The sequence below is a fragment of the Bidens hawaiensis genome, unplaced genomic scaffold (genome assembly GCF_021521415.1).
Source record: "Bidens hawaiensis isolate Kalapana, Puna unplaced genomic scaffold, B.hawaiensis_p1.1 tig00022887_1, whole genome shotgun sequence".
NCBI classification, from domain to species: Eukaryota; Viridiplantae; Streptophyta; class Magnoliopsida; order Asterales; family Asteraceae; genus Bidens; species Bidens hawaiensis.
In genome coordinates this window covers 26,486-52,266 of record NW_027493576.1, presented here as the reverse complement: position 1 = coordinate 52,266, position 25,781 = coordinate 26,486, and the positions used below count along the sequence as shown (strand labels likewise).

At 33.3% G+C, this 25,781-nt stretch overlaps 1 protein-coding gene across 1 annotated transcript; it reads left to right on the top strand.

Moving 5' to 3' along the window:
- The first annotated feature begins 9,216 nt into the window (after positions 1–9,216).
- On the top strand, positions 9,217–11,118 carry LOC143566417 (mitochondrial import receptor subunit TOM20-like). Its single transcript, XM_077053135.1, has 6 exons — positions 9,217–9,315; positions 9,919–10,006; positions 10,074–10,243; positions 10,317–10,364; positions 10,450–10,530; positions 10,956–11,118. Exons 1-6 carry the CDS (start codon positions 9,217–9,219, stop codon positions 11,067–11,069), a joined length of 600 nt encoding a protein of 199 aa, XP_076909250.1. The 3' UTR covers positions 11,070–11,118.
- Positions 11,119–25,781: the final 14,663 nt, after the last annotated feature.

Sequence of the window (25,781 nt, the reverse complement as noted above, 5' to 3'; positions counted from 1 at the left end):
TCGGGCAGGACCGTAGGTAGTAAAGGTGTACAGGTGTGATAACTCTGGAAGACCAAAATCAATCTCTTGCTCCTCGATGATTCTCTCGATAGTGCTAAGAACCCTCCAAACCATAGGCATAGCCTGTATCTAGGATATGCCAGTAGAATCGAATAAACTTTGAGTGAAAGGAGGAAAAGGATACTTGTAGCCGATCAAGAACGGAGTCGCCGGAAAACACACCCAGACTTTGGAATATACGTCACAGCGGACACTGGATTCGTAAAGTCGGAATAGCGTTTTCGGAGGGAACAACGAGCGGAACTCATCGATCTCGGGATCTGTGAGTTTACAAATCTCGGTAGACAGGTTGGCTATGTGGCATTGTGGTTCCATTTTCAACAACTCGGAGTCATCGGAAAATTGTTCAGAAGGTTTAGAGGGAGACAGAGAAGAAGAAGTTGAAGCAATAGACATTGTTAAAGAAAATAAGAAAAGAATAGGAAGGATACCTGATGCGTCAGCTGGAGGTATGATTATAACCAAGATATAGGGCGGCATATATAGACGTTTATTATTAGCTCGGGGGTTAAATGGTAAATATTTCTGGCAAAACCGTCCCATCTATCAGTTTTTGCAGAGATTTTGAAATTCAAAATGACAGTTGTTTTACACAATCACCCGCCATTTTGGGGGCAATTGTTAGGGCATGAATTTTATGTTGAGGATCCTTAATCCTTAACTATCTTATGGATAGATTATCCTTGAGATGTGTAACATGTTATAAAGGATCAATGATCCTAAGTATTATTTGTTTACTAATGATTGCGTTTAATATGGTGATGTGTTAGACAGGTATAACAATTTTAAGGCATGCTTGCATCAATTATCCTCATGGAGTATTCTATAGCTGGAGTATGGATCCAGGATCGCTATTGAACATAGCTAGTAATGGACGATTTCGTATGAAGATTGATGTTTAAATGTCAACAACGGCTCTTAGACTTGTTCTTCCACTTATTTCGCTACTGGACTTCTATGGCACGTGGTCAAAGTAATGGGAGCGGCTAGTGGAGCACTTGCGGATTATTAGGAGATATTGTTAATTGTATTTTCTTTATAATTATCGAGTTATGATCGATTAGAGGACACTGGTACACACACGCACTCTAGAGCATAATCGATCACTCTCTCTACTCACTAGTTTACATTGTAACCACTACAAAAAAAATGTCATTTAGTGGCACACATTTTTAATAGCATTTAGCCTTTGTGCCACTATTTCATGTTTTAATGGCACTTTGCGTATGCCACATTTGTTTGACACATGCCTTTAGTGGCATTTAGCCTTTGTGCCACTAAAATTTAGGTACTAGTGGCACTTTGCGTATGCCACATTTGCTTGGCATATTCTTTTAGTGGTATTAAGTCTTTGTGCCACTAAAATTTAGTCATTAATGACACTTTTTCTATGCCATATTTTCTTGGCACACACTTTTAGTGGTATTTTAGTATTTATGCCACTAAATATTAGGTATTTAAGTGGACACTAGTATACACCAAAAACCACAAATGCTAAATAAAACGAATCACAATAATATAAATATCAAAATGAAGTTGGATAACATGAATAACATAATAAGTGCACCTGATGATTAGCAAATTCATCAGTTGTTACTCACAACCTACAAGTAAAAACTTCAAATTCATCATAAAAATCTTTAACTGAAAAAACACTAAATAGAAAAACAGAGCACAAGAGGATAAAAGAACAAAAAAAAATTGTAATCAACCTGAAACCTAAGGAAGGGAATAGTGAAAATTGCTCACGAAACAACTGCCTTTGTAGAAATTGTTCCATTTCAATCAACAAATGTAAAAATTAACAAGGGTTTATGAAACCAGATTTGCATGACTGATTCAGAACTAAAACAACTTAAATACACGTGTTGAAGTATAATTTCGTTTTTTTTTGCACCACGTTAGAAATCAATTGCAGGTTGCAATTTTGTTGAGTTTTTCAGTTGCGAAAACCTCGAAATTGATATGTTGAAATATAATGTAGGTTTAATTCTTCTTGATTTTGTAATTTAATCAACAAGTATGTTATACAGTGTTACAAATTAAAATATTGATTACTTAAAACGCGCCTCGCCATCAAAATCATGGCCTTAGGGCCTTTGTTAATAAAACTCAACAAAGTGCCATATAACAATAAAAATATTAATCTTTTCAACTAGATCAAATCATTAAAATATAAAAAGGAACTGTCAGAGGGGAGCAATTATCCATCGAACAAGTTGTAAAAAATAACAAAATCAATAAATCAAAATCAAACCTCAGTTTGTATGTTGAGAGTTGGGGCTGACTCCAATATCAGTCGAATCAAGCGAAAATATCAAGGTGTAAAAATCATTAAAAAGTTCGAGGTTGGCATCTAGCAACATGCTATTGAAAGTTGAATACTCGAATTTGGTTCTGGAAGCAGAACATGGCGATTTTCAATTTTTATTTCTGTTTAAATTTGGTTGATTTTAATTTGGAGGCAAGAATTTGGATTGATTTTGACTTGATCATAGAATTTTGGGAAAATTTATGAATTGGGGGGAAATCAATTAAGTTTTCCCTCTAAATCATGAATTGGAGGGAAATTGATTAACCTGGGAGAAAAGGAAAACGAAGAAGGGAAAACGAATAACTGATCAAGTATATGTTTTAATATAAATATTAATTAAGTTTTTAGTAATCAAATATATGGCAATTGCCATGTATATAAAGTTATATAAAATGTAAACGGAAAAGTTATATAAACTAAAACCCATACTTTTAATATTATAAACATATAAATTAAAAGTGTTATATGTGTAATAGAGAAACAAAAGGTTATACTTATATGCATTTTGATTATATGTCAAATTTATGGTTACGATCTACCATATTTAACAATAACTATGATATATCAATTAATTAATGGGTCACATGCACCTATGTTTCATAGCAATTACTATGTTTAAACAACACTCATTACAAGTGTCACGACGAGTTTATATGGGTCATGCTTAGTATATGAATCATTGCGAATTTACACGATTACTACGGTTATTCATTATTTAACCTACATTTATTGTGTTTGACCACAACTTGTTGTGATTTATCAAGTACGATCAACAATTACATTGTTTTGACAAAGCTATATTACCCAATACATGTCATATTGGATTGTAAGATGTCATAATGGGTCAATTGTTGAAAAAAAGATGTCCTAATACATAAATTGAATATACTGAGCCAATATTTGAATTGATTAATCACTATTAACCGGTTTAACTATCACCGGTCATTTTTTCCTAGTATCATAATCGGGCATTGTTTGTAGTAATTAATCCTTATTTAGAATAATTACCTCAGTTTAACTAGGTGATATTTATAGTGATTGATCACTAAAGACCGTTATGTTAAAACAAATGGATTCGATGATATAAGAAAGGTTGCTAAAATACTTTTATTAAGCATAGTTAAATATGGACCACTAAAAGTAATTCGTCTAAATCTAAAAAAAATTCCTTGTACTTGTAACGGTATTACTATTTACAATTGAAGTAACCACGGGAAATTCTATAGTTGTTAGAGATTATCACTAGGGATGATTAGAATGTACCGGGTACCATTATAGTACCATAGATGCACTAAATCAGGTAGCGTTGGCACCGACTCTTTGAGGTATCGGGATTGGTACGGTATCGATACTCATTGTTGACGATTTTCAGTGTTGGTATTTGCGGTATCTGTGCAGAACTTATCCACAAGTACCACTCCATCAAACATCAAAAGTAATTAATTTAGTTTTAATCAAATATTGATTACATGCTAAAGCGCTGGTGGTGGAGTGATAAGAAAGAGACTTGGCGTTCCATATGACCCATGCTTGATTCTTGCCCACAACATATATTTTCTACAACACTGGGTGATGATGGAAACTAGACAAGTAAGGTAACTTTTACTAGTGTTGGATCATTAGACTGAACGAGTTTTATCTCACCACACTGTCATGCCTACGGGCGTCTGTCCACATGCGTTTACCTTATATGAGAGTTTTCCACCAAATTGAAAGACGAGTGTAGCTCGTTTGAAGGATTCGTTGGCCGTTAAAAAAGTGTGTGTGTGTGTGTGTGTGTATATATATATATATATATATATGGTAGGGTTAATGTAAAAAACAATAGTTTTGTTAGAAGCATAAGAAAAGATGTGCACCATTGGATCTAGGATCTAGTGGTTGAGATTGAGTAGTTTCCAAAAATTGTATAGTTTTCTATTTACATATTATAGTGTAATATTTAGATGATGTACTTTATTTTAATGTTTTCTCACACTTTTTACAAAAAAATTATTTTTATTTGAACTCTTATATATATATATATATATAGGGGTGGGATCTAGAGAGAACTCCTCTTAAAGAGAGAACTAGAGAACTAGTAAAGAATTATTTTTAACTATTTTAAAAAAATTATTTTATGATTTTTTTTTCTTTCCTCATTCTAATAAGATGATATTGACCCAAAAAAAAAAAAAAACTAGTCGGTGTAAATCTATAGTGCATATGTGCACTAATGCCTATTGCATATATACAATAGTGTTTTATTGTATATAATACAACACAATTGCATTATCCAATACACACTATTGAATATATGCAAATACGACACTAATAATTGTATGCAAAACACATTATCGCATATATGTAATACAACACTAATGCACATATGCACTATATCGATTTTTTTTATTTTTGTATATAATATAACACTATTGCAAATAAAAAATAAAAACAACTATATATATGCTATTCAACACTATTTCAAATATCAAAATGCACATTATTGCACATATGCATTATAAAAAAAGTCGATGTATTGCATATATGCATTACTCGTTAATTTTTTTTTATTTTTTATTTTATTTTTTTTAGTTTTATTTTTTTTTTGTTGTGAAGAATAACAATATATAAGAAGGATGAAAGAAAAAAAAATTAAAAATATTTTTTTTAATTAATTTAAAAATACTTCATTATTAGTTCTTTAGTTCTCTCCATAAAATGTAGTTCTCTCATGATCCTCTCCCTATATATATATATATATATAAATATATATTACCATAATTGATTTTCTATTAATATTTTTTATAAATAATTTTAATTTCTCTCGTTGTATAATTCAACTATTTAAATTCAAATATAATTAACAATGTTAGTTTTTTAAAATTAAAAAGCCCCTCCCTGTACGATTAATATTTTTTTTAATTTCCTTCCTATAATCTATTAATCCCCTCTTATAATCTATCAATCTTCTAACTAAAGTTAGTGTTCCTATTTGTTTTCCAACCTCCAAAACGTTGTTAATTGGTGCCCTGCACTAATCAGAGTCGCAATCTACCATCCTTGAACTGACGTCGCCACTGGTTGGCTACAAATGCTCCTCACCATCAGACCCAACCCTAATCGAACCTTTTTCCTCATTTGCTACGATATGAATCAGTAAGTTTTTATGAATTCCGTTTGTTGTGTTATATTCAATCGTTTTCATTCAAGACCAATAATCTTGTAGTCGAGATAATTTTCCTTTTATTTCCTGAAGGGCGAATTTCTGCTATCTTATTTGGGAGACTTGAACCCAGACCTCCCAACCCCTTTGGAGTTTTAATCAATTTTATGTTTAGGTTTTTGTAGCTAATATACATTGATGCTATTTTAGTGCTTTAACTTGAATATAAGTTTCATGAACAATCTGTATCAGTGCTTGCTTGATTTGCTTCTTGTTGATGAGGTTAATGCCAATGTGTATTTGCTATTTTGATGTCTAATTGATTGAATGTAATGTTGTTCAAAAAGTTTGGGGCTCGCTCGAATCTAAACGAGCCAAGCGCGCCCAGTGTCGGCTTATTTAGATTAAACCCTAACTTTTAATATATAAAAATATTAATAAAAATAGCCTACCAAAATAAGAAAAAAATAAAAGCATACATATATAATACCACTCGATCTCTAAAACGTTATAAAAATGAATAAAGCTAGGCATATAATGTTGTAAATTCTCTACTTTATAAATTATATATAAATGTATTATAAAAAATTGTATTTATATCTTTTATACATCAATATCTTTAAAAAACAAACTAAAAATGAAAAAAAATAACGAGCTTGGTTCGATCTTTAAAGGAGCCGAGCTCGATTTTTTTAGCTTGGTAAAGTAAACGAGTGGACATCTAGCCAACTTGTTTAAGCTTGAGCTCGAGGCTCGCCCTGACTTAGCTCGACTTGGCTCTATTACAACCCTAATTGAATGTAAACTAAGTTGTGTATGTTAGATATGAATGAATCAAGTAGAATTAGATAGCTAGTCTCAGTGTAAAGTTTCATTGCTTGTTTTCCCTGCAGCAAATTGTCGATCATAATACGGATTTCAAACATTTCATTATTTGATTTGCACCAATAAGTTATTGCGATTGTATTTTTAGTTTTTGATTCTAAAGTGCCTTGAATGGTAAAAGTATGCAAGGTTTGCTTCAAACTGTATATATTTGTATGCTAGGTTACACACTAACATGTAAATGTTACCTTTATTTGTGCAGTTTTATAATTTTTCTGTATTTACTTGCTGTAGGATATATAATATCGGATTTAGTTAAGGGTAGCTTGTAATTGTAGTTTAAATATACCACAAACCTTAATCATGGAGAAAACAAAAAATAAAAGAGCTCACATGCCTGGTTTAGTATGTTTACTGGCTAATAGTTATAAGAATACATGCTTGAGTCATGAACTCACTTGATTTTTCCATCACATATCGACTAACAATTATCTTTTCTATGAAGCATACTGTGTTGTGGTTAAATCCATTGGCAGACAGCTGAGACAGGTTCTAGTTGCTTTTCTTGAGAGCATTAATGATGACTTCACTAACAAATACGACAGTGGGGAAGCTGCAATAGCTACCGCCAACAGTAAAAGAATTTCGGTAATATCAGTTACCACATTTCATGTAATCACATGCATTAATTATCAAGTTTAAGTTCTTGATGTTTGAGTTTGATTGCTCGTGAAGTGATTGAGTTTCAGTTTAATGGATATGGCATTTTAATATTGTTCCATGCGAATTTTGAGCTAGGTGATTTTTAAGATATATGATCGGTGTCTCATTTCTAAATCCATGTTCACTTTTCCTGAAATAAGGTCTAGGAGCCTAGAATACATGGGTTGTTATATTACAGGGGCATATCAGATTCAGATTTTAGTGGATCCTTTTTTTAGCAGGGTCTTCACTTTCTCGACTTCAATTTATTTTATAGTGAGAACGAGTTGCACAAGATTACAAGAATCTTGCCTCATTTAATAAAACTGAGGTAATAATTAACTTTAACTAGGCTTGCTTATTTTGATATATTGGGCTATGAATTTATTTGTGTGAGATAAATATGATGGCTGAAGTATGAGTTTTTTGTTTAAATAGCTTTCTAACAGCCTAACTCTCATTTGGAGCTAAGAGCCAAAGACCTCACATTTTGAGAAGAGGTTATTAAGAAAGTTGAGAAGTCATTGCCTCTAAAATTGAGCGGGTTCTTAGGGTTGAGATCTCATAACTACAGAAACAGTAATGTTCTGTTTTATTTCAATGTGTGATAATTAATGATTTGATGTCAGTTATGCGCCTCACAATGATAGTCTTTGTTTCTTTTTCGGGTATTACAGGTGGATTTTGGAACAATACTTTCATGACTAGAGCAAAGGCGCACACAGAAATCAAGTAGGTCTATATTCTTTATAATGAATTTCACAAAAGAAAAAGAACTTTTAAAATGTTTTTTTTAACCAATACTAATGTTTGTTTATAATGTTGATGACATAGTAGATATCATGAGAAGCTTTAGGCTAAGTTTCCTGAAAGTGAAATTCTCACCCAAAAGAACCTTTAGACTCTTCATGTAAACATTTGGAGATTGAATATGTTATTTTTTACACATCTTTTTTCTAATATTTGGAATATGTTTCTGATTGAAGTTATAGAATTAATATTTCTATATTTGCAATTTTATTGAATTTTTGTTTTATATAGTAAATCATGTGGTTAATGTGGCAAAGTTATGTGTCACTAAAAATAGTATTTATATTTAAATACAAACAGTTTTACTGGCACAAAATTTGTCACAAAAATATTTTTTATATTGTGGCAAAAAAAAGATGCCACTAAAACTAGTACGTATATGTAACTAGGATTATTTTTTAAAGACACAAAATTTGTGCCACAAAAGTCTATTTTTGTATTGTGGCACTAAAAAGAGTGACACTAAAAGCTCAAAAACTTTGTGCGGCATATCGAAAAAGTGCCACTAAAAGGCTTTAGCGTCACCGCTTCTAGTGTCACTTTTTTTGTGTGCCGCACATTCTTTTAGAAGTCTTTGGTGGCACTTTTTTGTGTTTTAGTAGCACTTTTTGAATGTCACTATATGGCTTATTTTTTGTAGTGAACATCGATCATAAACTTCACAACACTTGTAACCACCTTTTACCATTAATAAACTTGACGGTGATAGTTTTCACCGTCCGAGGGTGTTTTGTGCCGGAGGTTATAATAATCACGTACCATCCGACCAAAGATTACTTTGTTAATCTTTGACCGAAGCAATTCGACCAAAGATTACCTTGCTAGTTTTTGATCGAAGTAAGATTATCATAATCAAGGGTTTTTCCCCTCGTGATCAAATCATTGTGTTCATCAAGATTTCGATTATATATTCGCTTTTATCGTGTTAGCACTATACCTCACTTAACAGATTTTGATACATTATACTTAACTGATTTTTATCCAAAACAGTGATGATAACTACACAAACTCTCAAATTACAATATTAGTTAGTAGGTAATATACTTAGGATTTAGTACGTACGTGTGTAACAAGATAACCCATTCATTTAAACTTTTAAAAGCAATACGTAAATCTTTTTATTTTAGGAATGAAGTTTTAAAAATTAAAATCAACATCGTTAATTTAAATTTTTATACTAAAAAAAACTGTTTTACAACTTTTTATAATATGCATGGACCATTTAGATAATATAATAATTTACTCGCCGACACTGTAAACTATAAATTAACCATATATCTGTTTCTGGCTTCGTCTTAAATTAAATTGTCATAAACCTAAGCCCTAAACTGTCAATCAAGAAATCAATCAAGAATCATCAATGGATCCAAGTCAACTTGATTTCGAAAGGATCGTGTTCTTCGAACATGTTCGTATCACTGCCGAGGCTGCATACGCCAGGAACCCTTACGATGCAGATGTAGCTATTTTCTTAACTACCAACTTGTACTTTTCTTATATTATGCTAGTATCTGTCTGATAATTATGTACGTTATTGTTGTTAACTATATGTTATTAGTTTGGTCATTGTAGTACGTATATAACATGATGATCATGAATTACTTGTATATGTCTGAATAATATTGTTTACCCTTTTGTTTTCATATATATACATGTTTTTTTAATCCTTTTGAGAAAATAGAAAATAAGTTGTAGAAAGAGTAGGGCTTAGAATTACGTTCATAGAACTTGAAGCCATAATGCTACTATTCATGACCCGTTGGACTCGAGTAAGCAGATCCAGCCTCAAAGAAACCTAAAGTATCATATGCATACGGTAAACATAGGCTGGTGGTTGATTGTCAAGATATGCTTTCTCATGTTTTGTTAATTTGCATGAAGCTGCTTTTTACACACTGTGAATACAATACTGCCCAAGCCCACTAGAGGGTAAACCTCTGTTAGATCTACACATGCGTGTTTCATAAATGAGATCGATCTTGATCTTCTAGTTCAAATTGACTGTTATTTCCCCATTTTCAAGATGGTTAATACTTAATACATGACTATTAATTTGTGACAGAATTTGACAAAATGGGGTGAAGCTCTCCTAGAATTATCACAATTATTACAATTTGGAAATGACAATGAATCCAAGAATTTGATCCAAGGTACTGTTTGAATAATTTGAATATTAATATAAGCAATTACTAAGCTTTTGTATGTTTATTATTTTAGATGCTATTTCTAAGCTGAATGAGGCTTTGTCTATCAACCCTGTGAAACACGAGGCTTTGTGGTGCTTAGGAAACGCGTACACTGCGAATGGATTTTTTAACCTCGATCATGATGAGGCTCAGATTCAATTCGAACAAGCAGCGGAATGTTTCCAAAAGGCAGTGGATGAGGTATTATTATTGTTGCTATTATTTGTTTGCTTTAGTCTCACAAATAATGATTGGTTGTTTGGTTGAATATCAGTGTCCAGGGAATGAACATTATAGACACTCGTTGGTTAATTTATCTAAGGTATTTTTTGCTGCTTTTTCTTTATTTTTAGCTCTATGACTTACTTTTGCAGAGTTTGTTAAATTCTCCATTGAAAACATTGCAGGCACCTGAATTCCACAGCAAGTTGTTTAATCAAACCCAACAGTCCTCGGGTGGAGGATCCGCTGCCGCATCAAAAACACAGGTTGTAATTTCCTTTTGTATTAGTTGTTAAAGGTGGAAATTTTGACCCGTTTGCTTTAAATGGGTTGATCTGTGCTGTGTGTTTTTTTAATCTCAAACGGGTCAAGTAAAATAACCTAAGCTAAATGGAAAATCAGGTCAAAATCTATTTTTAGTGGCTAAAACCAAAAAACTTAGATTACACTAGTTTTTGTTATCATAACTAATACATTATTAATTATAAATCTTTTATTTCATACAAGTTGAAAGAATGAAAGCTACCCAAAATCTATTTACTATTTTTAATGCCTAAAACCAAAAACCTTAGATTATTATTGTTCTAATATTGTTTTTGTTAGCATAAATATTACATTTACTATTTGTAAGTCTTTTATGAGAAGACAATTAAAAATGTTAGCTGATCAATGTTGTTGTTATGTGTTACAGAAATCAACAAAAACAAAGAGCAGTGATTTAAAGTATGATATATGTGGGTGGGTAATTCTTGCAGTTGGAGTTATTACTTGGCTAAGAATGGCTAAATCTCATATGCCACAGTAAGGATTAATTTTTTTTGTTTCATTTGTAAGTTCGGAGTTTTTTACATTAGATAAGAATTGCAATTGTTATTAGACTATTTAAGATATATATGGCTAATATATGAGCAGTTATTGTGTCTTTTGAGAGGCTATACTGCATCATGTTAATCATGAATGTGCAGGATTTAATGGAAGTAGCACATATCTAGGCATATATGAGTTAATTAGGAGCTTAGCTCGTTTCCAACTATAGATCTTTCAAGCTCGAATCAAGCTTGACTCAATATATTATCTAATTATTATATCTTTTAATTACATGGTTATATATGTATAATAATTTTTATATGTTAATATAATATACATTATTTAATTATTTGTCTAGTAATTATCTATATCTTTTTTTAAGACGGTAATAATCTATATCTATACTAATATATATATATATCTATAATCTATAATATATATAAACGAAGAAATAAAAATCCTACGTGTCGCGATGTGGTCGCTCCCCCTTTTTTTGGAGTCACCAGATTTGCTTGATTTTTAAATGGAGGCTTCTAATGCATTTGACCCGAATTCATGAGTATGGGTCTTACCAAACCCAGATATTTCTTAAACGGGTTATAACATCTCATTAAATTAAAAATTATTCTCACCAAATTATTTATGTAAAAATCCTATAAAATAGGATATAATAAAAAAATAATATCTTATTTATTTTAAAAAAGATATATATATATATTATTTAAATTAAAAAACCAATTTGATAGTAAAAAAAATAAACGGGTCTCGGGTCTCATCAAACCATAAGTATATTATTAACTTTCATAAATATTATTTATAATTAAAAAACCAGTTTCATAGTAAAAAAAATAAACGAGTCTTGGGTCCAAAACTATATAACTTTTAAGCTGGGTTATAACATCTCATTTATTTGTGAAACAATTTATCATCAAACCATAAGTATATTATTAACTTTCATACAATAAAAAAATATAAATTAAAAAAATAAATAAATATTAGAACAAACAATATAAAACAACCCCCGTAATACGGGGGATAAAAACTAGTGTATATATATATATATATATAATATAGGTTTAAGTTCAAGAAATAAATCAAATTATTGCAAGAAATAAAAGAAATGAATATAAGCAACTAGTTTTATTTTAGGTTTTAAATATTTAAAAATAAATAAAAAAGATGTAAATGCAACAATAAATGCACACTCTCTCTCCAATTAATACAACTAATATAACCATAATAAATATCTCTAATTAATATACCTAACTAATTTAACTATAATAATTAAAAACATAAAAACAGTACTTTAGTTTTATTTTTTATTTACACAGGACATTTTATTCAACATAAATACAATTTATTCATATAATACTATTTCTTTATAGTAAAAAAATAATTTTCACTCAACATATTTAAGTTCAATAAATATACAACCTACACAAAGTTATATAACCTACACTTGCTTTGAGAAATAAAAACGTACAACATACAAAAAACATATAACTTACATATGTAATTCGACATCAACAATTATATAAACTACACCAAGATACACATACTCTACACATGCGTAGGTCATATGTTTTTCATATGTAAACTATATGTTTTCTTATTCTTAGAACAAGTGTAGGTTATATGTTTTTATGTAGGTTTTATATTTTTTATTGACATTTAATGCAACCATGTGTAAGATAGTTTTTTGTATTATTCATCACAATGTAACTACGTGTTGATAGATATTGATATGTTGAATTTGAAGAAATTGGTTTTTAAAAGAAATTAACGTATGAATAAATTGTATTTGTGTAAGATAAAATTTTCGTGTGTAGGTTATATGTTTTTGTGTGTAGGTTATATGTTTTCGTGTGTGTGTGTATTTTATTGATGATGATTTTGTGTGTAGGTTAAATGTTTTTCGTGTATAGCTTATATGTTGTCTTAATTTTAGAATAAGTGTAGATTATACGCTTTTGTGTAGGTTGTATGTTTTTTGTTGATATCTAATGCAAACACATGTAAAATTGTTTTTTGGTATTATTCATCATAATGTAAGTATATGTTGATGGATATTAATATATTGAGTTGGAAGAAATTAGTTTTGGATAGAAAGAAATTAGGTTGTGTCTTTTCGCACACCATTGTGTCTTTTCGCTTATCATTGTGTCTTTTTTCGTCATTGTGTCTTTTCGCACACCATTGTGTCTTTTTTCGTCATTGTGTCTTTTCACACACCATTGTGTCTTTTTTCGTCATTGTGTCTTTTCGCTTATCATTGTGTCTTTTTTTCGTCATTGTGTCTTTTTTCGCACACCATTGTGTCTTTTTTCGTCATTGTGTCTTTTCGCACACCATTGTGTATTTTCGCTTATCATTGTGTCTTTTCGCTTATCATTGTGTCTTTTTGCACACCATTGTGTCTTTTCGCTTATCATTATGTCTTTTTTCGTCTTTGTGTCTTTTCGCACAACATTGTGTTTTTTCGCTTATCATTGTGTCTTTTTTCGTCATTGTGTCTTTTCTCACACCATTGTGTCTTTTCGCACACCATTGTGTCTTTTCGCTTATCATTGTGTCTTTTTTCTTCATTGTGTCTTTTCGCTTATCATTGTGTCTTTTTTCGTCATTGTGTCTTTTTTCGCACAACATTGTGTCTTTTCGCACACCATTGTGTCTTTTTTGGTCATTGTGTTTTTCGCACACCATTGTGTCTTTTCGCTTATCATTGTGTCTTTTCGCACACCATTGTGTCTTTTCGCTTATCATTGTGTCTTTTTTCGTCATTGTGTCTTTTCGCACACCATTGTGTCTTTTTATCTAATACATAAAACACAATGCTTAATACATGTTACACAATAACTTGAAACGTAAAACACAATGGTGAATACGTATAACACAATGACCTAAAACGTAAGACACAATGGTGCATACGTATAACACAATGACCTAAAACGTAAGACACAATGGTGAATACATATAACACAATGACTTGAAACGTAAAACACAATGGAAACAACATATTACACAATGACACAATGAACAACAAAAAAAACACAATTAAGAAAACCCATTAATTTTCTTTTTAATTTTTATATAACAATATGATACTCGTATTAAAGATAAAAAAAACGCTTATTATTATGGTGAATTTTATTTTTAAAAATAATGTCGTATGAAAAAGTTATAGACATTTTAAAATGAAAGGGGAATTGACATGTGCCTTGCATGTGGAGAGAGAAAGTCAACAAAGATGGGTTATTACCTTCATGCCCTTTTCATCAATTTTTATTTATTAAATTAATCTCAGACTTTTAAATATAAGATCAATGGACTGAATTCCTTCTCGCTCTTCTCATTTTTGTTGTCTTTTGTATTTTAACTTTACCCTAAATTATATTTGTGTAGAATAAAAAATCAAGAAACAAAAAGTAAGTTATAAAAATAAATGAGTTCTTAATATTTCTAATTATAATAATTTAATTAGTTCTACTAATTAAATAAATAAGTAGTATGGTTTATTAGTTATATTAATTGAAGAAAGAGAATAATTAATAGTTTCTTTATTTAGATTTAAGCATTTAAAACTTAAAACAAAACTAGTGGTCCATATTCATTTCTTACATTTATTACAATAATATCCTTTCTCTCTTGAACCATCCCCCTAATATATATATATATATATATATATATATATATATATATATATATATATATATATATAATACATAAGTGATTGGTAAATTAAGACGGTAGATTTTAAGAATTTATAAAACTTTAAGCATATGGTACAAATTTAAAGATGGACAAAGTGGTCATTGTAATAAACTTTAATTGAATTTCATATTTTTTTTCAAAACAGTTACAATTTTTGCCAAATCAGCTTTCGTAAATTTAAAGACTACTTACAACTTTGGTAATTTATTTTGTACCCATTTATTCTTTTTAATTTCACTTTTAACCATGTTTTATTCTTTTTAATTTGAATATGGTACTGCCACAGTTTTTTTAGTTAAAAATAAATATTTACATATAGATGTTTGCGGTCCGGTTTTGTTGGTTTAAAATTAAACCGTTAGCAATGGTTTTTTGTTGTCGGAAACTAAAACCGGACCGTCGAAAATTGAAACCCAACCAAAAAATTACCATTACCAAAGGTTAGGTTCCTATTTGGTTTGTACTTCGATAATATATTAAGTTTAAAATAAGAATTATTATTTTAGCTATATCAATAAAGGGTTTCATGTTTTCAAACGAAACAATGAACACCCACGTCTATTTTGTGATTACCAAAGTCTAAGTCTATGTTTCTCGTTACATCGCCCGAGTACCCATCTAGTAGTAATTATATGTATAAATATACTTATCATATCTGTAAATAATAAGCTTATAAGACCATCTCTTATAGAGATGCTTTTAAAGAGTGTTTTTTTGTACCGCAAGGCACTTGTCCCACAAATATTCCGTTTCCTTTCTGTCTTCTCTTACATTTTTATAGTTCATTCTTCCACAAGAACTCATTCTCACCTCTCGTACACATCTCTTTCTATTTCATCCACGACACCCCCTTTTCTTCTCAAATGCACACTTAAAAATATCTATAAGTGATGCTTTAATATTAAGAGGGTGTTTAAGATTGAGTTTGAAATTGATTTATTGGCTTTTTAAAAGCCAATAAGTCACAAAAACTGTTTTAAATTATGGTAATTATAAAACTTCTTTTTATTTTGACTTTTAGAAATTAAGTGGTTAAAAATTTGTTTTTTTAATAACCACAAAACATGAATTTTTAAATAGACTTTGCCTTTTTAAATAAAAAATTACCAATTAATGTGGGTGATATATATATATATATATATATATATATATATATATATATATTTTGTTATTAAAGATTTTTCACACTTTGTCGGGTTTTAAAAAATGGGTTTTCACTTAAACTTAATAAAACACACACAAATGGCAAGTGTACCAATCGTGTAAGTAATATAGTCGCGGTAAGAACCGAGTATCAATCCGTGGACACGTAAATTTCAATATTAAATCTTTTCATTTTAAAATAACCATAAGAAATATTTTAAAAGTTATAGTTTATAGAAGTAGTTTTTAAAGTGACTTATAACAATAATACGAAGCAAGCAAAAATATGATAATGGAAAGATTCAAGATTTAAAATCTATCACCTTAACTTTAGAATCCACTTGACTTCTTATGATGGTAAATTCAAATATATGATAAATTCACTATTTTAATTTATTTATGGAAAAGAGTAGTCACTAGTTATAGATAACTATTCCTTTGATTTTTTGGAAAACTAGTATGAGTTATACAAACTAATCACCTCAAATCATAATTGTAGGTGAACCTTTATGTTGAATTTAAGGATATAGATTATCATTCAATTACGAAACTTAAATCTAACAATCGTTCGGAAAGATTACATGAAAAACACCTAATCCACCTATGGTTGATTAAATTAGACAAAGTCCAAGTATTCCTTTAATTTATGAATTTTCAACAAAAGTGTAATATCAAAATAGTTTTGTCAACAAAATACTTATAATATTACTTAACAAGACTATCAATTCATAACAAATGTTCAGTCTTTTCAAATCTAAACATGAGGATATGTGTTTAACCAATTTTTTATGTTAATATTCAAGAATTATTTTAACTATTTCTAGATTAAAAGTTATAAAGTTGCAAGAACAACATTTATAAATAAATGAAAAAATCAAGAGTCTTTCAACATAACAAGATATACCATTTATAATTCTTGTATATTAATTTCAATTGTTTAAACACAATATTTCATCAAATGAAAACCAAGAATTAGTCATTATTTCAACATAAAACTACCATATATTATTTCAAACCATCAAAAGTTATCAAGTTTCATCATAAGGTAAGGTGATATGAAGAGTTTAGCTCATGATAATAATGAAATATACATCAAAATAAAAGAACATAGCATTCATAATTAACTTTAAGATAATCTAACCCAAGAACCAAGCTAGATGATTATGTGAATGCTTAGAACTCCTTCTTCATGTTGTATGGATCTTCAAGAGCTTCTTCTTGCTTTCAGTCTTCTGGAATTATGGTGATAAGGGAGTATTTTTGTGTATGTAATTCGATGTATTTAGAAGAGAACACGAGAGGCCAATTTATAGGCAAACTGCTGCAGGAGGCACAGGGTATGCCAAATTCGGCACAACCCATGCTGGTCCCTAAATCTCTGACATAATATCTTTGTACTTGAAGCATGTGCACAAATTTGACCATCGGGGTGTGCCAATTCAAGCATGGGCTGTGTGAACCCTTGTTGGCCGACAACAGTCCTTTTTGCTTCATGTTAGGAATCGGGCTGTGCCAAAGTGGGCACATGGCTGTGCTTGACCTTGCTAGATGACAAATTGTACTTTTCTATTTGTTATTCAGGTTGTGCCTGAATGAGCGCATGGCTGTGCCTGACTATGCATTGGGCTGTGTCTTTCTGGGCATGGGGCATGCTTAGCGCTGGAAGTGCATTTCATCGCCATTTCTTCTAGTAAATTGCTCTTTTCTCTTTCGTTAGCTCGTTTATCCCTGGAAATTTAAGTTAAACAAGTTAAGTATCATTTCTTAACTAAATTCCCAAGAAATACCAAAGATTGGAGCGTATTTGATGTATAAAAGATGTATAATTTGTGTACATCAAACATCCCCACACTTGAACTTTGATTGTCCTCAAGCAAGCTAAACATGAAAATTCTCCAAATGGCAAAGGATAACGAGACCGTAGTTATAACATCCCCAAAAAGTTAAGGTGGCCCCGAAGAAAGATACACGAACAACCCAACCAACGGAGATCTTATGAATATATGTAGTGACATAGGAAAACATGGTTTGTATTTACGAGTTTCTTTTTATGTAAAATTACACGTTCTCACAATGTTCACTCACACTTGGTTTTATATCTGATCATACATGTGATGTTGTATGTATATGAACACTCTTGTCAAAATGCAACTTGTGAAAAATAAGCTTGTCGAGGGATCCATTCTCCACCCACTTATTGAAATGTTTGCATAAACAGGGAGGTAATATATGTGGGTGTTTGGTTTGGATAAAGTGTGGAAGGTTTGTTGGTTTAAGGCTCATGGGTTTAAAAGAAAAGTAATTATAAACAAATGTAACTTGGTCGGGAGCTGTGATAAATCTTCCATGCTTTTTGAGTTCACAAAATTTTCTCCTTTCATCACCTTTTGTGTATGGTGATTTTTTTTTTGTATGACTATATACAAAAAAAGTGACCAACAATTTAAACATATTTCATGACTTCCGTTGGTCTTCTTGAAACTTGATATTGAAGTAAAAATGGTGTAAAATTGTTTGAAATTGAAGAGGTTGATGTGGTTAGATGATTTTGTGTTGGGTAAAAGGAAATGTTTCTTTGGAGTAGGGTTAATGTGGTTTGTGATGGTGTTTGAGGAATTGTTTGGGTAGGTCCTATATTACCTCCATCTTTATACAAACATTTTGTTCGGATCACGAAAGGTATGCTCAAACAAGTTCTAATTCACACGAAACAAATGACTCGCTCAATCCGCCAAAACGTAACCGATGATATATTGTAATAAGGCTTGAAGCTTTGCTCACGGGAATGGAGGGATTGAACGCCACATTTTGCATAAAGTTTTTCTCAATAAATACAAACCATATTTTCGTTATTCACATTAAAATAAAGTTGATTCGGTGGTTGGTTGAACGAGCACTTTTCGAAATACAACCTTAACCCTTGGTTTGGTCAAAAATTCAATAAAGGCTTAAAGGTCTTTTATTTATTTATTTATTTATTATTATTCTTTTTTTTCTTTTTTTTAAATAGTTGACACAAAAATTAAAATTTGGAGAGATTTTTTCGAAAATATTTTATTGGACAAAACAAAGTTCAAGTAAACCCCTCCCCACACTTGAATCTTCCTGTGGAATTGGAAAAGCTTGTGACCCCATGATGTCCTCCTGTGGGTCCTTCATGAAAATGTTGGAAGATTTTGGTTGCTTCATCTCCGAACACACATCGACGAACGACTTGATCGGCTCCGATCCTGAACAAGTGTGGATCCTCCTAAAAATAATGTTTGACATCGGAAAAAATTTTATTCTTTGTTGATGTGTCAAACCTTTGATCATAACCCCACTTGCGAGATAGTTGGCAATGCCAGCAAACCATGGACATTCCTCTTCGTTTGTTTGGATATACATAAGAAGTTTGTGGGGGGAATTTTCATTTATATGGGACCCCACTAATTCTTGTGAAGCTGAGATTCCAAACGGGAGAGGTGATCGGCTGCTACATTCTCGACGCCTTTCTAATCTTTGATTTCAATATCGAATTCTTGAAGAAGCAGAATCCATCGGATTAATCGAGGTTCAGCATCTTGTTTGCTAAAAAGATATTTAATGGCTGTATGGTCTGTGTAGACAATGGTTTTGGAAAGGATAAGATAAGAACGAAACTTATCAAATGCAAATACTACCGTCAAAAGCTCATTTTCAGTGGTGGTGTAGTTTTCTTGAGCATCATTGAGAGTCTTGCTGGCGTAGTAAATAGGATGAAAGTGCTTATCTTTTCTTTGACCCAACACTTCCCCAACTGCGAAATCACTTGCATCACACATGAGTTCAAACGGGAGTGTCCAGTCCGGAGCTACCATGATTGGGGAATCAACAAGCTTATCTTATAAAAATTGGAATGCTTTTAGGCATTCTTCGAAGAACATGAAGGGAACATCTTTTTCTAGAAGTTGTGTCATTGGCAGAGCTATTTTTGAAAAGTCTTTTATGAAGCGACGATAAAAACCAGCATGGCCAAGAAAACTTCGAATGGATTTGACAAACGTGGGTGGCGGGAGCTTTGAAATGGTCTCGATTTTACTTTATCGACTTCAAGTCCTGCCTGGGATATCTTGTGTCCCAAGACAATTCCTTCTCTGACGATAAAGTGACATTTTTCCCAGTTCAATACAAGATTGGCTTCTTCACATCTTGTTAACATTTTTCTCAAATTCTCAAGACAGTGATCAAAAGCATTTCCAAAAACAGAGAAATCATCCATAAATACCTCCTGTAACATCCCATTTTTCAAGTTTCGGTTAATAAACGAAAGTATGAGTTATTATGAGTCGGACTAGTGTTGGGTTAAATGGGTATGGGTTATGAACTTGGGTTATGAAAGAAAGAAAGATCATGGGCCTAAGACCATGATCCATAATTATATAAACATTAATTACCAAGTAATTCTCATTTTACACACATTCCATACACCTCCCAAAACACACACTTAGCTCTCTCTCATATTGCTCCCTCTCTCTAGCCAAAATTACCAAGGAAAACTGATCCCGATCCAAGGTAATGATAGTATGATGTTGTTTGAGCTTAAACCCGTTAGATGTAATCACGAAACGACGAGCCAACGCCGTTAAACTGTTTTAAGTCACGAGATCCGGGTGGAATCGGGTATAAACCAAACTTAAGATGAGCTTAGGGGTCACCCAAGATCAGATCGGGATCGAACGGGACAAAAAACGATGACAAACGAGTTAAAACTCGTTTTTCCGGCAAATCCGCGGTTTTCCGGCGAAAGCGCCGGAAAGGCGGCGCCGGAAAAGAGTAATACAAGGTAAGAGATGTCAGAGAATGTTTTGACATTCTATGACCTAACCCTAATTCGTTAACGAGAAGTTAACGAACTAGGGGTAATTCGCTAGTTGATTCGTTTAAGGATGTACAGCGAACTAGCCTTAGTTCGTATCCAATTTGTTAAGGGAAAGATAACGAATTACCCTTGATTCGTTATAGCCAGTTCGTTAGAAGAGATAACGAATTACCCTTGATTTATTATAGCCCGTTCGTTAGGAGAGATAACGAATTAGATGGACTAATTCGTTACATGGACTGGTTCGCCATGAACAGTTCGCTATGGACTGATTCGTTAAGCAGTCCAGTTCGTTAAAGGGTTTAATTCGTTACAAGAACCAATTCATTATAGTAATCCAATTCGTTAAGAATAAGTAACGAACTAGAAGTTTAACATAATGACAGAACAGTCCCTGGACTTAGAAAAGATTGAGATAATTACACAATAACCCTTGGGCTTTGATAATTTATGAAGGGTACCTTTAAAGGATGACGAGTAACGATTAACTAACCGGTAATGATCCAACGAAGTAAAACCGGCTTAGATACGTGAGATTAAATTAAGTAAATGATAAGAAGAGCTAGAACCGTATTTAATATATGTATGATCATACAGTTAATCGTGCTCAGCTCAAGAACGGATTAACTATAAACGGTGAACGTAATCGTGTTCATGTGAGTTTCTAGCCCCCCTTCCTTGTTATGTTTTCGGGGCTGTGTGCATACTCGATGTGATAGTTAATACACTTACCTTAAGTGGTAAGTGTATGCCTTGTATGATTTATGTATGATGATTATTTGACGATACATGAACGATCTTCGGATATTGCATGTACCGTCAAGTGATAGTTAAATGCATGATTGATGTATATATATGATATGTGAAATATGTATGTATGTTATGATGATAGTACATGAACGATCTTCGGATATTGCATGTGCTGCCAGGAGATAGTCAACGATATGACTATATATGATATGTAAATGAGGTCTGTATGTTATGATGATGGTACGTGAACGATCTTTGGATATTGCATGTAATATTAAGAAAGGTATGTAAAGACAGGTATGGTACAGTGTACTAAATATAGGGAACCGACCCTAATAATGTCGGCGAATGTAGGGAACCGACCCTAATAATGTCGGCAAATGGAGGGAACCGACCATAATAATGTCGGCGAATGCAAGGAACCGAACCTAATAATGTTGGCGAATGTAGGAAACCGACCCTAATAATATCGGCGAAGGTTGTAGGGCGAAATTCTCTTTAAACGTATATGTATGAATGAAAGTATGTACGTAAGTATGAAAAAAAGAGTGAAAGTATATGTGTATGTAAGTATGTAAGTAAATATGGAGGTATGTACCGTCGGGTGCATATGTAAGCATGTGATTGTATAGTATGTCGTCTGATTTACTAGAACTCACTCAGCGTAGCTGACTTTTAGTATGCACGCATATGAGTAGAATGAGGCTGCTCGCTTGAGGGGATACACATGGCATGGAGTTGAAAGCACTGGCATCTCCGTGAAATGTTATGTTATTTAAAAGACAATGTTTTATGTTTAAACGATTTGAATTTTATTTAAGACAAGAAATGATGGTTATGTAATTTAATGGTTGAAGGTTTTATATTCCGCGTAAAGTTTTAATTAACTATGATATTTAGAACTGTGTTTATGAGTAAATCCAACGTTAAAGTAGGGCTACCGAGTTCGGGGCCTTACAAGTTGGTATCAGAGCAAAGTTCGAGAGATTTAAGCAACCTACATGCTTAGACTCGAACAGAGAATGGGATCAAAATAAGAAAAGAAAGAAGATGCCAGTACTAGAATGCCATGTGTCACTCAAGCAAGCCAAGTAAGGGTAAAGTATGTGATTAAATTCACATGTAAAGTAGAATGATGAATGAATGTTTGCGTAATTGCTAAATAAAGAATGAATGAATGCTAACTTAATTGCTAGGGATAGGAGTTTGTGATGATATGAACTGTTTGATTGTCTAACTCTTAGAAGCAGAGTTAGCACAAATTGACTCATAAGAGGAAGTGTATAAGACACGAAAAGTAAGAGCATCTAATCACAGCTAGCCACTGTTATTACCTTGTTAGCCTTACTATCCCTGTACTAAATGGTTACTTAAGTGATGACGTTTGTGTTTTCTTTTAGAATACGATGGCTGGAGCTAAGAAAGTTGCTGGAAGAGGAGGGCATACGGGACGTCGTGGTGGGCCACGCATTGTCTGAGAACCTTCAGTAGAATCAGCTACTAACGCTGAGGAAGAAGGAAGTGCAGCCGGTGGAAATCCGAGTAACAACGAAGGGTATCAGCTTGACCCTGTTGTTCAAGCTGCCATTGCTCAGGCGGGTAGCAGCTGATGTGAAGAATTGGAATCCTGAAAAGTCCGCTGGAAGTCATGCAAAGACTGCTGAGAAGTCGGGGGAAAAGAGTAAGAAGGATAATGAGAAGGAGAAGGAGAAGGAGGAATCAAGTGTGGTTAAGTCGGTGAAGGTTGATGACGGGAAGAGAGGCCGAGGTGGGTGCAACTACAAGTCATTTTAAGGTTGCGACCCGCCGAAGCTGACTGGTTTGGGGGACGCAATCGCTACCCTCCAATGGATAACTACTATGGACAAGGTTATCCGAATTAACGAGTGTCGTCCCGACCAAGCTGTGGGTTTTTCCACCCAATCGTTTCTTGATGAATCCATGTACTGGTGGGAAACTATTGAACAGAGGAAGACCCGGGAGGAGATCAAAGCTATGCGGTGGGATGATCTGAAGGAGTTGGTAATGAAGAGGTTTTGTGCTGATGCGGAGGTTGAGAGGGTTGAAATGAAGTTTTTGAGTCTGAAGGCGGGTAAGATGACACACCGCGAATACGCCACCGAATTCAACCGGATGTCAAGGTTAGTCCCAGACTTGGTGAACACTGAAGCCAAGCGGATCAAGTGCTACCTTAGGAGGCTGCCGCAAAATGTTCGCGTCTTGGTCAAGGCTGGTAGACCAGGTACTTTTGATTCCGCTGTGGGGCTGGCATAAATGGTGTACGATGATTTGTCGACAGATGAGGTGGTAGTGGAAGAGAAGAAGGATAAAAAGTGGGTCTCTCCTGCTAAACGACCTGGTACTCAGTTGTGGAACCCTAAGAACAAGCAGCCGAGAGTGTGGGAGAAGAGGTCGTGTAGGACGTGCGGGAAGATGCACGCTGGAGAATGGAAGTGGGGAACTGGGTCTGGTGTGCGCCGTAAGTGTGGGAAGTCCCATGGCGGGTAATGTAGATCAGGGTCGAATGCTTGTTACAAATGTGGTAATGAGGGGCACTTTGCTCAAGATTGCCATGCGAAGCCCACATATTATAAGTGCGGACATACAGGTCACTTGGCGAGGACTTGTACGAGTGGCGAAGCTAGATGGAGCGAGAAGAAAGATGCTGAACAAGGGAGGCCAAGAACTAGGGCCTATATGCTAACTCAAGAACAGGCCAGACAGATTCTTGATGTTGTGACCGGTACGTTCTTAGTAAATGATATTTCTGCTTCAGTATTATTTGATTCGAGTGCGAATAGAAGTTTTATAGCTACGACATTTAGTAAACTAGCTAAAATGAAATGTTGCAGAGTGTTTGAAACCTTCATAGTAGAAACCGCTAGTGACACCTCCGTGAAAATAATGAAAATGGTTAAGGACTGTAAGATAGAATTGGAGGGACATGAGTTCCCTGTTACTTTGTATGTTATGACCTTAGGAGGGTTCGATGTAGTTTTGGGAATAGATTGGTTGTCTGATTATGAAGCTCAGATAGTATGTAAGAGTAGGATAATAAAGATAAAGTCCTTGGATGGTAGTGAGGTGACGGTTTATGGTGATAAGGAAAGTTCTGGGCTTAATGTCATTTCGATGATAAAAGCCAAAAGTTTATTACGACGTGGATGCGGCGCCTACCTGGCGTATGTTGTCAACGCTACGGCTGAGACGTAAGAAATGAAAGATGTTCCCATCTTGTGCGACTACCAAAAAGTATTTCCTGAGGATCTTCCGGGGTTGCCACCGGAGCGTGAGATAGAATTCCAGATAGATTTAGTACCAGGAGCCCAGCCCGTCGCGAAAGCACCTTACCGTCTAGCGCCGTCCGAGATGAAAGAAATAATGTCCCAACTGCAAGAACTCCTCGACAAAGGTTTCATAAGACCAAGTGTTTCCCCTTGGGGCGCGCCAGTGTTGTTCGTGAAGAAGAAGGATGGAAGTATGAGAATGTGCATAGACTATCGCGAGTTGAATAAGCTTATGGTAAAGAATAGATATCCTTTGCCAAGGATTGATGATCTGTTTAACCAACTACAAGGTTCAAGTTGTTTCTCACGAATAGATCTTAGATCAGGGTATCATCAATTGAAGGTGAAAGAGGCATACATCCCTAAAACAACGTTTCAGACGCGGTATGGACACTACGAGTTCCTCGTGATGTCATTCGGTCTAACAAATGCTCCCGCAACATTTTTGGATATGATGAATAGGGTGTGTCGGCCGATGTTGGATAAGTCAGTTATCGTCTTCATCGATGATATATTGATTTATTCAAAAAGCGAGTCTGATCATGTCGAGCATCTGAGAGAAGTATTGGAGACTCTGAAGAAAGAGAAGTTGTATGCTAAGTTTTCGAAATGCGCGTTCTGGTTGCGTGAAGTGCAATTTCTAGGTCATGTTATTAATCCTGAAGGGATTACTGTGGACCCAGCTAAAATTGAGGCAATAACAAATTGGAAGACTCCGCAGAATCCGACTGATATGCGAAGCTTCTTAGGGTTAGCTGGGTAATATAGGAGATTCATCGAAGGTTTCTCCAAGATAGCCGCACCGTTGACCGGTATGACCCGAAAGTCGATAGTGTTCAGTTGGGGTAAGTTTCAAGAAGAAGCTTTTGAGAATTAAAGAAAAGACTCACGCAAGCTCCAATCCTTGCTTTGCCCGATGGTGACGAGGATTTGGTTGTTTGTACCGATGCTTCATATCGTGGGTTAGGTTGCGTGTTAA